Raw genomic sequence first — 14,217 nt, 5'->3', positions numbered from 1 at the left:
CCAACCTTCCCTGATGGAGTTTCCGACGGCAGTGTCCCAAGAGGATGGTGGAGAACAGATTGCAATATTGTCAGCTCTTCTGATTTCTCTGCGACTTTTGCAGAACATGCTTCTTCTTAAAGCACTATTTCTTAAGAGTCCTGTGATTGCACATGAATCACAGCTTTCATTTAAAACACAAATGAGTCTCTACTTCCTACCAGCAGCAGAGAAAATGAGATCCCCCTGAAGAGTCTAAATCAGGCAATGACAAAAAAGGCCCTAACACATATTGACTTAAACAGTATGAGGCTTTTTGCATGTTTTTGGGACTATTTTTGTTGGGTTTGCATCTCTTCTTTTTGTTGGGCGAGGGGAACATTGTTTTTTTTTCTTTTGCTTTTGAATATTTGGTAAAATTTTGACCATGCTGATCAGAGTTTCCCATCCTCCACAGGCTTTTATTCTTTTACTCCTTTTTCTTGTTGAATCCTCACATGTGATGTAAATTGTCAAGCACAAATTTGGTACCTCCCAACAAGTTGGGGCCCCCTTTTCCCTCTTGAGCTCATCCTGGACCATTCACCCAACAAGATGCAGTTGGTAAGAGCTGGGATGTGGATATGGCAGCAGGACATGGCTTTGTGTCATTTGGCCTCTGCAGACAACTGGGTTGGGCAAACATGGGTTGTTGTTTGTTATCCAAAGCATTACCTGAGGAAAAAACCCATTAGGTTGATGCATATGATAAGAAATTGTGCAAACATATCCTTTGTTTCTGCTTGGTTCTGTGCAGTCATACAGTAGGCAGACTGAGGGGTTTTGGGGCACAGTTTGATTCTTTGGTTTGGCTTTTGGGATGTTTAAGTGGGTTTTTTGTGTCTGTTTTTTGGATTCTGGTTCTGCTCACACTTGCTTCAGAGAGCTTTTTTGCCTTGTGGTACACCCTTAAAAAATTATTGAGTTGTATGCTGGTGTGTGAGGAGCAATGCAGAGATAATTTGTAATGTGGCATAAATATTTAAAGCCCTGTATTCCTTCAGGTCATTTTTGATTTTGGTCGTTGCCGTTCAATACAGCGCACGTTCCGCGCCGCCGTTGAGATGCTCCACGTTCTTCTGCCGGGGACACAGAAAACAAATTGAATCTAAAGTAAATATGTTTCTGCTGCCAGTGCTGGTTTATTTAAGTATAATTTCTCTTCCTGCCACGTTCTCCATTATTGCATTGCAATGAGGGAGTGACTCTGCTCACCCTCCTCGAGCTCCAGTTTCACGGCTGTGAAGCGCAATAAGAGCTCTGAGGTGAGGGAGCATCAGGTGGATGTGGGAAGGAGAACATCAGTCACAACGACTCTGGAATGCATCTTTGGAAGAGGATCTTTAGTGGGGCATACATGCTGCATGGTTTCCTCAATCTTTTCTTGTCATGCCTTGAGATAGGGCTGTATTCAGATAATTTCCATTCTTTTTAATGACTTCTTTTTTTTTAGTACTCTCATTATTTCATGCAAGGCCAGCCCAAGAGCCCAGGCCTCATTGCTGCACTTCCATCAGGCTGGGCCCTCACCAAGCACCCTGATTTTTGTCAGTGGAAGCTCAGCGCTGCTGTTTTCCTGCATCCATATTGCCCATATCTGGTAGAGATGGCTCCATATGCACAGCTATATATGCACATATGCACAAATGCACTGCTCTCTGTGAGTGTGTTTGTTCTCTCTACTCTTATACTCTCCCTGTCTAAGGGCAGGAATAAGTATCTGTCAGAAATAATTTGTTGTCGACAGGCTTATTGCCTCCAAGGGATTTGAGTGCCCTTTTGGGGAGCCAGTATCTTATGTTACTGGCTAATATCCTGTATTTTGTTTGAAGCAGAGGGACAAAAGCTTAGAAATCCCCCAAAACAGAGAATTCGACCCTGAATATTCATTCTAAAAGTTTATTTCTCATTTTTTATAGAGTTTATCTGTGCATACATGGCAACTTGAAACTGTGTAGCTCAGAAATAAGTTAAAAATGCAGAATTTTTCTGCCCTGTAAATAAGGGGGAGCAGGTCTTTCTGTCTCAAATCAAATGCACTGATTTGGTTTGGTTTAGTTTAGTTCAAAGCCAAACATGGATGTTCACAGCAGCATCAGCCCAAGCTTTTCTCCTGCCTTCACGAGTTACACAGAATGTGTTTATAAATCTCAAGGAAACTTTTGATGAAGCTGTTAGAAGTTTAGAGTTCAGTTAAATTGTGGGTTTTGAAACTTGGAGCTTCAAACAATATTTTTCACAGCTCTGCTGATGAGGCATTTCATTAGCATTGGAGCCTACCCTGGCCAACAAAATAACTTTTTACCATGGGCTCCTCGCATGCATTTAATCTCCTTTCACTTTTATTTCTTCCATCTGATGGAATGTATCACTCTCCTCCCATCACTTGCTGTTGTCCAAGAGTTATTCTGTCACACAACACAGCATCTCTCACTGCACCACAAAGACTTGTCAGGTCAAAAAGAGCCTGTTAATTTTACACTTAGAAAAAATTTAATTACTCTGCAGAAAAAGGACGCAAAAAAATCCTATCTTACGCTAGGTTTCTAAGCCTCTTAAAACTGTTCTATCCCATGACTGTGGGTTTGCTGATGACAAATGTTTTATGGGCATATTTTAGTAGACACCCGTCTAAAATCTGGTCTTAATAGTCAGATGCTAAATTGGAACCAGAGCGGCAGAAAAACCAGATTTGAAACGTGTTTCTAAGGGTTTGTTTTTACTTTCAGTTGAGACTGCCTTCTCTCATCTTTTGTACTGCTGTCAAAAGGGCCACTCTCATGGTTGTTCAAACTCCATGCTTCTTGACAGGAACAGTTGGACCCCTCTTCAATGATTTTCAGATGAAACGGCTTCCAAACCTCCAGAGCTTTAACTTGTAGTTATTAGGCCCTTTGAAATAGCAGCACATTAATCAGCTGAAATCAAGTGGTCCTTTCTCCAAGGCTGTGATATTGCTGTTGTCTTTTAGGTACAGCTCTAGTCTAAATATTAGTTTCAAGAGCTCTTTTTTTTTTTTCCTTTCTTTCTCTCTAGATAGGTCTATACCATTCCTGTTTCTATTTTCATCATTGTTTTAGAATGCTGTGAATTAAAGTGCTCACTTCTATAATAGGCTTTTGTGCTCTCAAATTGCATTAAAAGGAGTACTGTAAAAAACTCGTTTCTACTACTTTAACTCTTGGTTTAGAAATTGGCTGCTGTGCTTTTAACTTCTCTGGTGCACAGTGTGAAGCCTAGCAGAAACAGTATCAATTATGTAATGGATTATGTCTGACAGAACTTGGTCTAACAACCAGAAACACTCTAAAAAAGAAATGGTTTGTTGAAACTGGATCATTTGAAGCAGGGCCATGGTTTGTGTCCCTGACTTCTGTGGCACTGGGAAAGTGATCTGAACCTGTTAATGGATTCCCTTGCTAGTTTATGCATTAGGCAAAAGGCAGACTGGGGACAACAAGAAATCAAGAAGATACTCTTCCTTACATTAGCCATTATTTACATCAGCAGCTGAAACATTCTTGAGTTTTGGCAAAAAAAAATATTGATAAGAAAATAATTTAGGGAGCATAATTCAAGACCTTCTCCCAGGCATAAAGTATCACTGAGGAGAGAGTAAAAACATGCATGGCTGAAGACCTTGTCATTTGGGGAGTGGGTATCTGTGTCACTGGGCTGCTGGTGCTGTGGTCAGTGTCAGGGAGCTGCCTGCAAGTTGATAAAACAGGGCATGGGCCTGCTTGGGATCTGCTTTGAGCACTGATGCTGCAGAACTACTCAAAAGGCTGTTAGAGGAACGGAAATATTTCTATTCGCTCTATAAACACACTCTGAACTTTTATTATGTACTGTATGTTCACAGCAATCATTTCCCATACCTCCGAGGCTAAATAATTTCTGAATAGCTAAATCAATTTTGTCTTGTGTCTGTGTCATGTCACAGTAATGAAAGTTCCCTGTACTGTGGCAATAGCAGCAAAGCAGCTCTTGTTAAGGGGATGTGGGAGCTCTATCAAAGCTTCACTGTCTGAGTTATAACTCAGCAGCTGATTAACCAGTCAGCATTAGAAAGGAAGAGACAGCATGCCTCAGCTACCCATTGAGCCTACAGTGAGATTTTGTAATTAAGTTTTGAAGTTTTTGTTTTGAGGTCTGAAACTTAATAATACACAAAATGTACTGTAAGATCTAAGATCACCAAGGTCTTGATTTCGTAGCTTGCCTGAATGACCTGTGATTGCAAGGTTGTGTTGCACTTGCAGCCGAGCAGGGTGATGTTCACATAGGATGGTGACAGATGCACTAAAATTGGGTCAAGTCCTGCTATTGAGTGAATGAATAGAGGTTCTTCAAGAGCTTCATTGACTCCTTGTAGGACTTTGCCTGGCTGGCTGCTGGTGGGGTCTTTTTGCTGCATCAGGAGAAGGCTGAGTTTGCTCAAACCCCAGGGAGGTGGTGCAAATGCAACCCCCTCCCATGGGTTGAAGCAAATGCTTTGACCTGGAAATAGGAATTTCTGTGAAAGGAATTTACATAAGGATCAGATGTATTTTTATATGTCTTTTTTTTTTAATCTGTGTGTACCTGAGAAAGATTCATTTGTAGAGATACATACAGTAACAGTTCCTGGTTCTTTGGCGTGACATTTAGGGTAGGACAGAAGCTGTTATCACCTTCACTTTGTCTTAAAAGACAAGCATATATTCATCCAAGGGAGTTGGAATAGCTTCAGAGGAGCTTGTTCAGGTTAAAACTTTTCTTTTATGGGAGATGTTTTAGCCTGGGATATCAAAATTATTGAAGGTTTTATTAGATAAGATCTGCAAGACTCCTGTAAGACAAATCAAGTACCAATTTTTTGGCCTGGATTCATGTGTTTCTGTTGCCTTGCTTACATACTAAATGTGGCTGTGTGAATCATTATCACTTCTAATTTTTTAGTATGTTGAAAAACAGGATCAAAAAGGGAAAAAAAAAAAGCAACCCAAAACCAAATCGTCTTCCACATTCCTGTGCTGCAAATCAATAGCATGGGGATATACTGCCTGGATTTCAGCCCATTTCATAAATGAATATATCTCAAAGATTGCTTTACTGGCCAACAGATGCCAAGAACAGGATGACAGTCTAATTCCTTGCATAGCAACAGCTAGTATGAAATCAGGTACAATCCAGAAAATGCAAGTGCTGTTTGGGCAAGGTTATGGATACAGGCATTGTCCCCTGGTTTGTGTTTGGCCCATGGTAGGTATTAACTGGCCGTTTGTCTGATGTCAGACTAGCCTTTTTGTTTAAAAAGTTAAAACAGCTGCCGTCTTGTGGGGGTGTAAATTCTCACACTGCTGAATGCAATGGGAAGTGTTTCTTTGGCACAGTGTGGTTACACTTTCAGGTCCATAACACAAAATACATTGCCATAAATATCCCATTCTACAACTGCCAGCATTGTCTTTCTGTGTAGTATTTGGCAGGCCAAAGATGAGGGGAGGTAGAGATTTAGCTTCCTCGTCACCCATAGAGCTTACCCTTTGTTGTTGTTTGAGATACTCTTACTGGGTTTGACTCATTTCCATTTACCTGTATTATTCTAAGAGTGTGATTGTTGTTTCTGATCTAACAAGCTTCTTTTGGGGGAAGAAAAATCAGAAAAATGTGTTTGTACCTTGTCTTTGAAGGAGATTGCTTAAAATAGCTTCAAGTTGCTACCAGCATTAGGCAGTTCTTCTGGAAACACTATGTATGAGTAGAAAAGGAAATGGGATCACAACATACATTTTATGGCAGTTCTGGATTTAGTTTATTAACTTTGCATTGCCAACTCTTCCAAGTTTGCAGTCTGTTCAGGTGTTGTTGATGCTTGTAAGATGGGATTGTAGTTTAGCTTGATACATTCTTTTTGAAAGATCCTATGTGCTTTTTAGATGCCCATTGTGTTATTTGTGTGTTTGGCTGTTCCAGTTTGGCTTCTGGTTTTTCTTTTAGTGAGTTTTGTCAGATACCAATCCAAACACACAGACTCATACTGGTTTTTAGGAAAAGCAACTCCAAAGTACCAGGGAAATCAGAATATGGTGTGCTGAAAAACGGCAAGACTATGAGAATGGAGACTTGGCTGACTGGATCCCTTTCCAAATAATGCGTCACATACAACTTAAACCTTGCCTCCTGCAAGGTGACAGTCCTTTCTCTGTGCTGCTGTGCCAAGAGTATAGGTGGATTAATGGTGAAGATGCATTTGCTGATCATCCCCTGTGCAGTGACAAGGGAGCTCCTGTTGCACAAGAGGAAAATTCTATTCCCTAGCCTGGGAATGACCCACTGGCAAGTTCGGGTTTGATGAAGTGGAGCAGGTTTACCTCTTTAAGTGCATCTGTTGTACACTAGCACTAAGGTCAAAAAGCTTTCAGGCTGGAGACGTCCCAGGAAGGAGTGGAGAAAGCCTTTGGACCGACCTCATGTTCGTGGCTTTTTCCTTCCCCAGGTACAGGTGAGGAGAGGCCAATGAGCAGCAGCCTAATGAGCTCACACAGGACAGAGGGAACAGATTTCTGTGCCAAAATAATAACAATCTGGATGAGGTTAGCAGAGATTCAAGGGTGAATGGGCAGACAGTGACTGACAGCTTTTCTTACATGTCTCTCCTTCACCACTTGTTGTATTCTCCCAGGTATTTGTGGTCACCATCTCGACCGTGGAGCTGTACATGGTGCCCCTGGCTCTGCTGGTGCTCTTTGCATACAATTTCTCCCTCGTCAAAACAGGGAAGATCAATAATGCCCAGGATGCCCAGGCAAGTAGAGTGGCAGTAACATTTCTGGCAACCCCAGTTTGCCCCTGAGTGAAGCATCAAGCGTTTTAATGGCATTAAGCTGGTTGTGTCGCACTTCTATTTCAAAGTTACTGAAAAAAACCCTCAATTCTCTCAATTTTCATTATTCAATTAAAGCAATAAACTGTTCCAAGTAGTAGGAGAAGAAGATAAGAGTGGGTAGGAGGAGGATTTCACTTACTAAATAACTACAAATGTTTTTCAGTTGAATTAAGAAAGATTTGCAAAGCAGCAAGTTCTTAAAAGCCATTCCCCTCCTGCCATTACACTTTGCAACACACTAATGATTCATGTTTTACAGAAGAGGAAAGTCAATAGAATCCAAAAAGATAATGTAGTTCTTTTAAAGCTTGTCCTGTGATCTGAGGTCTTAAGAAGCTTTTATTCCTCCTTCCCACTCCCAGCTCTTAAAAGACAAATGTTTTTTCCCCTCCAGAAATTTAGCCTTTGGTATTTAACTTGAGAAAGAAAGTTTTAAATACATAAATAATCAAGAATACTGAAGTTTAAAATACAGAAATAACCAAGTGTGAAAAAGTGCTCCTGTTGGGGTATGAAATGCTGTTTGGTTGTGGCCACTGTCTTTACTCCCATAACAACGGTAATTAGAGCTGGAAGGGAGAGTAAATTAATGAATGTCCATAATATTCTGTTTATAAAAGTGAAATAAATACAGTAATGAAATGGAAATCAAAGGATAGCTTCCTTCTAACTTTTAATGATTCCTTCTAACAAACAGATGATTGACATTGGTAGCCATGAAGAATACCTTTACCTGAATGAGTCAAGTGGATTTTGCACAAGGGAATAATATCCTAGAATTAAAAAAGTCAATGGCTGGTTTGTTAGTTTTAGTGTGAAAATTTGCTCCTAGTTTAGTTTTCATCCACTCCCACGTGCAAAGATTCTTAGAAAACAGGAGAAGTTGAATTATCCAGGCCAAGGGAGGCTTAACTTGAAAACATGGTAAAAGAAATGCTTTTCTTCAGTTTCAGCCAAGTCCAGAATAATGCAGAAAGGTACTGTGTCTCTTCAGTGACTACTTCATTTCATCAAGAAAAGCAGAACTTCCCATGTGGGAGAATCCCAGGCAAACAGATGTTTTTTGTTTTTAATACAAAAGGCAGTAAATAATAACAATAATAACTTACCCAGAAAAAAAATACACAGAGAGTGCCTTCCAGACCCTTCTCTCATCCTGTGGGGAGTTTGTTGCATTTTCAGGTGAGGAGAGTCTCACATAAGACGGAACAACTGAGCAGAGCATCGCTTAGGTGGACACTGCAGAAAGGCTATTTCTAAAAATACAGCTAATTGTGGTAATACTAAAGGAAAGTCCATCAGGAATTTGGCTCTTTTTCTGTCACACATTCTGTAAGCAGTGCCATGCCATGAAATTCAGGGGTGCATTTTGCATAAGTGAAATCACACGTCTGCCAAAGTGCTTTGCAGGAGTGGCATCATATGGAACAAGTAGTCAAAGTGCCTTTAATATTACCTGATTCCTTTTTTATGTGTGTCTATGATTCTAACCATCTGTAGGTCAAAAATAGACAATCAGGTGCTAGCCCTAGTCACATCTGTCCTGCAGATGAGAAAAGGTTTTCTTCAAAATGCCAATGCTTTTTACACAGTCATTTATTTATTTTTTGCTTCTTCAGGCCTTGGCTGGATATTCAGTGCCCTTGGCTTTTCTGTGCCAGCACACACATTTTGTGTATACAGAGGAATGCAAGCAAGAGTTTTTGCAAAAGTGAACCTCAAATTCTCTCTGATTTCTGTGCTATAAAATGTGAATAACAGTATTAACCTTGCACTCCTGATCTACTTGCCAGGAGGCTAAATTTGTGAATATTGGTAAAATGTTTTATGATTTACAGATGGGGAGCTTCTATAGAAATTTAAACCATGATCAGTGTTAATTCAGCTGCTCAGTGTATTCCAGAGAGCCAAAGAATAAATCTGGGTATCTGAACTCCTAGTACCTTTTACATCCTAGATGCAACTGCTTTTCAGGAAAAAAAAAAAAAAAAAAGAAATTAAAAAACCCCAAAAGAGAAACACCCAACCCCCCCAAGAAACCCTAAATCCAAACCATCTTTTTATTGTGATTCCTCACATTCTTTGCATGTTTGCTGTATTTAAACTTGTAGTACACAGATTCAAATGTAGCTATTAAGTAACCAAGAAAAAAAAACCTGGAGAGCCCTGTTAAAGGCTCGGTTTATTAAATACTTGAGTTGAAAGCCAAGTGCTCCTAATTCCAAGCCTTCGCCAAGTCTTTTGTTTTCTGTCCTACCTGTCAGCACAGAAGTTAAAGGGAGGAAATAATGCTGCATAGAAATCTGACTGTGATTCTATGTGAGATTGATTACGTTCATACTAATGTGTTTTCTAAAGTCTAATGTTTCAGTAATGGCCCAAAAGGGAGGGAGCAGTCATTGTGGCAGTGGAGATGGAACAAGTTGAGTATAGAGTCCTCAGCCTTGACATACCAGTTGGTTCATTTGCAAGACTGAGAATAAAGCTGTTTACAGATAGTAAAAGTTGGCAATGTGTTTGAAAGCCTGTTGCCTTCAGATTACTGGACACAGCCACTAATGCTTTATTTAGACTTAAAATTTGTATAGGGGATTGCATGCTTTGTTCGGAATACCACAAAACAGAAAGGTCCTTGAATCTAAAACACTATTTTGGAAAGGAGAAAGTGGTGGGGTTTTTTTAATGACTTTCAATAGGAGTGGGAGAAAATTGTATAGTGAAACATTGTGGGAGTATCATAAGCTTCTTGAACATTGCCTGTCAGTAAAAAATAAGTGTTGTGTTTTGTAATATGGACATCTGCTTCTGCAGGAGCTTCTGAGCTTGGATGAAGACGAGGATGAAGATGATAAGGTAAGCATATCTCACAGTTGTGTTGGCTGGAATCAGAGGGAAGGTGGGAGAACACAAACAAATGATCTCTCCATAAATCTTCAGTTATTATCTGTATTAACTGGGAAAACAGTTGTCAGCAGTTTGCTGCTTGGCAGGTTGGAAAGTAAGAAGAGGTTGGTTTGTGTAAGATTCCAGAGTGGTGAGCCCTGAACACCAAGTGACTCTGAGCAGCCCTGGGTTGTACCTGATCCTGTGGTGGGCCCACATTCCTGAATGTGCATCTCCAGGAGGTGCAAAGGGGTGCACAAGGATGTACAGTCCCCCCTCACTGCCGTCCCAGGTGCTGGGCGACATTCCCTACTAATGGCTTTCCTCAAACGATTTGGCGTTTCCACTTCAATAGGCTGGAATTGGTGTGATTTGTGCAGGGCTGGTTAGAATTTTCTCAGCATTTCTTTCAGAGCCTGGGAAGAAAAAAAAAACAAAAAAAAACCAGCAAACAAAAAACAGTTTTAGTTCAGTGGCTGAAATGTGGAAAGAATTGGAATTGGCAAGGCCTGTTTTTTATTTTATTGGAACATACTTACTCATTCTTCTCACTGTGAAAAATTCATTGGATTTTTTTCCAAGTTTATCAAACCACAGTGACAAATGATAAAAGGATTAGAGGGCATGACATATGAAGAAAGATTAAGAGAACTTAATGTATACAGCTTGAAAAAACATAAGTAAGTGAAAGAGGATCTGATAATCTATAAATACTTTAAAGCTAAAAGGTGAGGAATTATTTAACGAGCAACAGCATGCAAAGGAACATTAGCTGTTAGGAAGAAAATGTTCATGAGGGGATGTGAAACTTTCAAATTGCATACTAAGTTAATAAGACTCTGCTTGAATATTCTATGTTTTAAAAATGCTAGAGTGAAATTGTTGATCATTAAGAAGTAAATCAATAACACAGCTAGCAAGTGCACCTTAACTCTTCTCAGTCACAGACCCTAGGATTGAAGCTCAGCAGACTAATTGATGGGAATAGTTATTTAAATTTAACTTGCTCTTCTGCTGTGGTTATATTTTAATGAGCAGCCAGAAATCCATCAAAGTTATAAAGTGAAGTTTAGGCAATCCAGCTGAGTTACAGGTTTCTTGCAACACACAATAGTTGTTTAAATGTTCTCATTTATAATTTACTCTTTGCATCCTAAAATTCGTCAGCTGAATGGACCAATATCTGAAACTCATCAGAAGTTGCTAAATGAAACTTACACAGTATTCTTCTGAAAAAGATGCGTCTGTGAAAGTCAGTAATTTCTATTTAGTGGGCACCTGGTTCTAGACACCTGTAAATATTATTTGTGTGATGCCTAAAGATGTAACTTATTCACTGGAACAATCCCATTTTCTTTTTTCTATTTTAATATTCCTGTTTTTCCCTTGCGAGTGGTGAGGTGGAGAAAGAGAAGTAAGAATGTATTAAATAGGTATCAAATCCTGTTTCCTGTGGTGTGCAATAGATTCATTGCTGCAGTGTTAAAATATTCCAGGTTACATTTACCCTACATTAAACTCCAATGACTTTGGTTCTCTCTACAAATACAACTGGGTCATTTCAAGATGCATTTAATGACTTTAGGTTTTTGACTCCCCCCAAACAGCTTTACTGTCATTCTCTTTCTTGATTTATTTTAACTAAGTGTGCAGGTTTGATTAAACTCCTGAGAGTCAGCATTGAGCTGTTGATGGTTTGGCCCTACCATTTTGTATGGGAGCTGCCTCTCTCTCCATTTCACACCCATTCCATGACTCTCTGGCACAGAGAGCTGGCAGCACTGGCTAAAACCTCTCACAGCAGACACCCCCAGCAGGCTTTCTCATGGAGATAACACTTGACATCCCAACATTACAGTAATAATTCATAATTCATTCTAATTGTTACGGGTCTGTGGAATTCTGACACAGAGTTGCCAGCCCCTACATTTGTCCCATGTCCAGTGCTGTGCAGAATTGCCCTAATTGTCTTTACTTTGCCCTGTGCAGCAGTGATGGGCCACGCTTGCACTCCCATGACTTGCATCTTTAAGTACATTAGGTTATTCTAAGTCACTTTTCCAAGTCTGAGGGTGGCCAATGCTGTCTGAGGAGTGTAAGAAAAATGTAATTTTATGACACTATCTCATGGCAATGTCAACATTTAAACAGACAACTCTACTTTAAAAAGAAGTCTGTGTATTTTTTTTCCCTCCCTAATACAAGAGCTCCCAAAGTTGAAATCTGCTAGTTGGGTTGTGGTGTACGAGGTCACTGTTTCTGTTTCCTGTCATCCTGCTGTATCAAAATACTCTCACACAGAGCCCTTCTGGGTTCTGCTGCCTGTTAGACATAACAGACCGTGCTTCTGGGAATTGTAACACACCCTCGAAGAGATGAACTGTTTACAAATTATAAATACACAGACACTTAGTTCAAAAACCCAAGAGCAGATTAACTCCCTCCATCTAGACTATCTGTCTTAAATGACAGGGCTTAATTGCCCACTCCCCCATCCTCTCCCCCTCTGCCCTCCCCACACAGCAGCGTGGAGGGCTGTAAAAGATAGCAGTGCTGTGTCCCTTTGGCACCAGCTCCTCAGTGGATAAATGCCTTCTCGGATTTGTGCCATCTTGGACACGGGGTTCAGGCTGTAACCTGTCAGCTCTGGGCTCTGTCAGGCTGAGAAAGGATTGTTTTAAAATTACATCACTAGGGCATCTTTGGTCTGCCAGTACGAAGGTATAGACAAGCTGCACGCAACTCAGTTGCGCTTGTCTGAATGTTGACCAGTTCTATTTATTTTACTTTTTTTTTTTTTTTTTTTTTTTTTTTTTTTTTTTTTTTTTTAATGTTTCTGATAATGGCTGTAGAGTTTCAAGAGCAGACAGTTACCCTGTGAACGATTGTGTCATAGCAGCTGACTGGAAAGAGCATTGGAGTCTTCTCCTTTGTCTGACTAAAACTACACATCTCTACAATAGACAAAACTTAATTTACTACTGTTTTCAGGTCTGGTAACTGATTCAAAAGAAAATCAGAGACAAAACTAAATCAGCAACAATCAATTCCTGTGTGAGGTTTTTTTCTTTTTCGTTTTCTGGGGTTTTTTTTTTGGAGAGTTTCTGTCCGGTGGTGAGCCAGCGTAGTCCTGCTTGGCTAGTGCAATGTAACAGGGAAGAATCAAATGATACTGTGGCTTTAAGCCAAGTTATTTGGCAACTTCCAAGGAATGTTTAGTATCTCATGTATTGGAAAAAAAAATAAGTGGAAAAAAATCACCAAAGAATAAAAATTCAATGCCTTTAATGTAGGAAATTCCCTGTCAAAAACAGGTACCAAAGATGTATGAAGTTTTATGAACACAATTCAAAAAGACTCCAGCCGAACAAATTAAAGTCAAATTCATCCAGTAGCAAACAGCTGACATTTTCCATTTGAGTTAGATTCAGCATGTGGAAACCTTCCGTATGGATCTTATTTGTACGGGTGGATTACGATGAAAATTGCATTAATTTTCTCCGCAGTAAAGGTCAGTAATTGAAACATGAACCAAGAGTCTATTGTGTAAGATGCTATATCCCCATACTTAGGAAAGGTCATTCAAGACAATATCATCTCATTGTTTTCTTCCCTGGAAGTTTAAATAATTTCATTAGTTTTTTCTTTTTCTCTTCAGTACAACAATTGCAATATAATATTTCAACATCCTCCATTAAGATTGCTGAAGAGAAATGGTGGTAAGAACTTGAAAATGCTCCTTGATACATAGGGTATGTTCAGACTAGCAAGTAGCATCCATGTCCTCCACAAAATTATGTGCAAAAAGACCCAGTGCAGGGGTTGCTTTGCTCTTTTCCTGGGAGCTTTTTTTGTACAAGAAATTGGATGTTAAATGATCTTTTGTTAAGTCTTATTTGCACAGCAGCATTGTCTGGGGCTGGTCTTATCCATAGGCATTCCATAAATTGGCACAGTTCTTACATCAGTGCTGTGAGCCACCCATTCATAGATCTGGAGGTGATGGGGGAGAGGAGTTGAAAGGAGGTTCTTGCAGCGGACTTTTAGATATCCTCACAAGAAACCTTAGCAGCCCTATGGCACTCCAGAATTCTCCTTAGAATTACGTAGGTAGATGCAGGTAAAAGCCAACACTGTAACTTCTCTAAATCATTGGAAAAATATTAAGTAGCACTAGCCAGGTCATGGGACCTAGCACTTGAGCCTCAGGGAGTTCTCCCTTAAAAATTCCAACTATTTAAAATGTTGTTAAATTTTGGCCAGATATATGAATAGATCTCTCTTTCTCCTGTACCCCAAATTGCTAAAAATCATTACCTAGATTATGGATGATGATCCAGTTGTTTAAATCTAATAAACATGTGATTGTTCTTAAGTCTCATGTATTTCCAGGACAAAGCACTTATTTTGACAAAATTTATTTTCCATCCCTTTCTGCTTTTTAA

General features: G+C 39.7%; 1 protein-coding gene across 1 annotated transcript in view; it reads left to right on the top strand.

Moving 5' to 3' along the window:
- Positions 1 to 14,217, top strand: part of MCTP2 (multiple C2 and transmembrane domain containing 2) — a 100,929-nt gene that overhangs the window by 72,964 nt on the left and 13,748 nt on the right. Inside the window, exons 17-18 of the mRNA XM_066328277.1 lie at positions 6,686 to 6,808; positions 9,701 to 9,742. Of these exons, the coding sequence (XP_066184374.1) occupies positions 6,686 to 6,808; positions 9,701 to 9,742 (165 nt within the window). The remainder of the gene's footprint in view (positions 1 to 6,685; positions 6,809 to 9,700; positions 9,743 to 14,217) is intronic.

Source organism: Sylvia atricapilla, chromosome 13 (assembly GCF_009819655.1).
Source record: "Sylvia atricapilla isolate bSylAtr1 chromosome 13, bSylAtr1.pri, whole genome shotgun sequence".
NCBI classification, from domain to species: Eukaryota; Metazoa; Chordata; class Aves; order Passeriformes; family Sylviidae; genus Sylvia; species Sylvia atricapilla.
The sequence above is the reverse complement of the archived record's forward strand: the minus strand, read 5'-3'. Positions and strand labels throughout refer to the sequence as shown.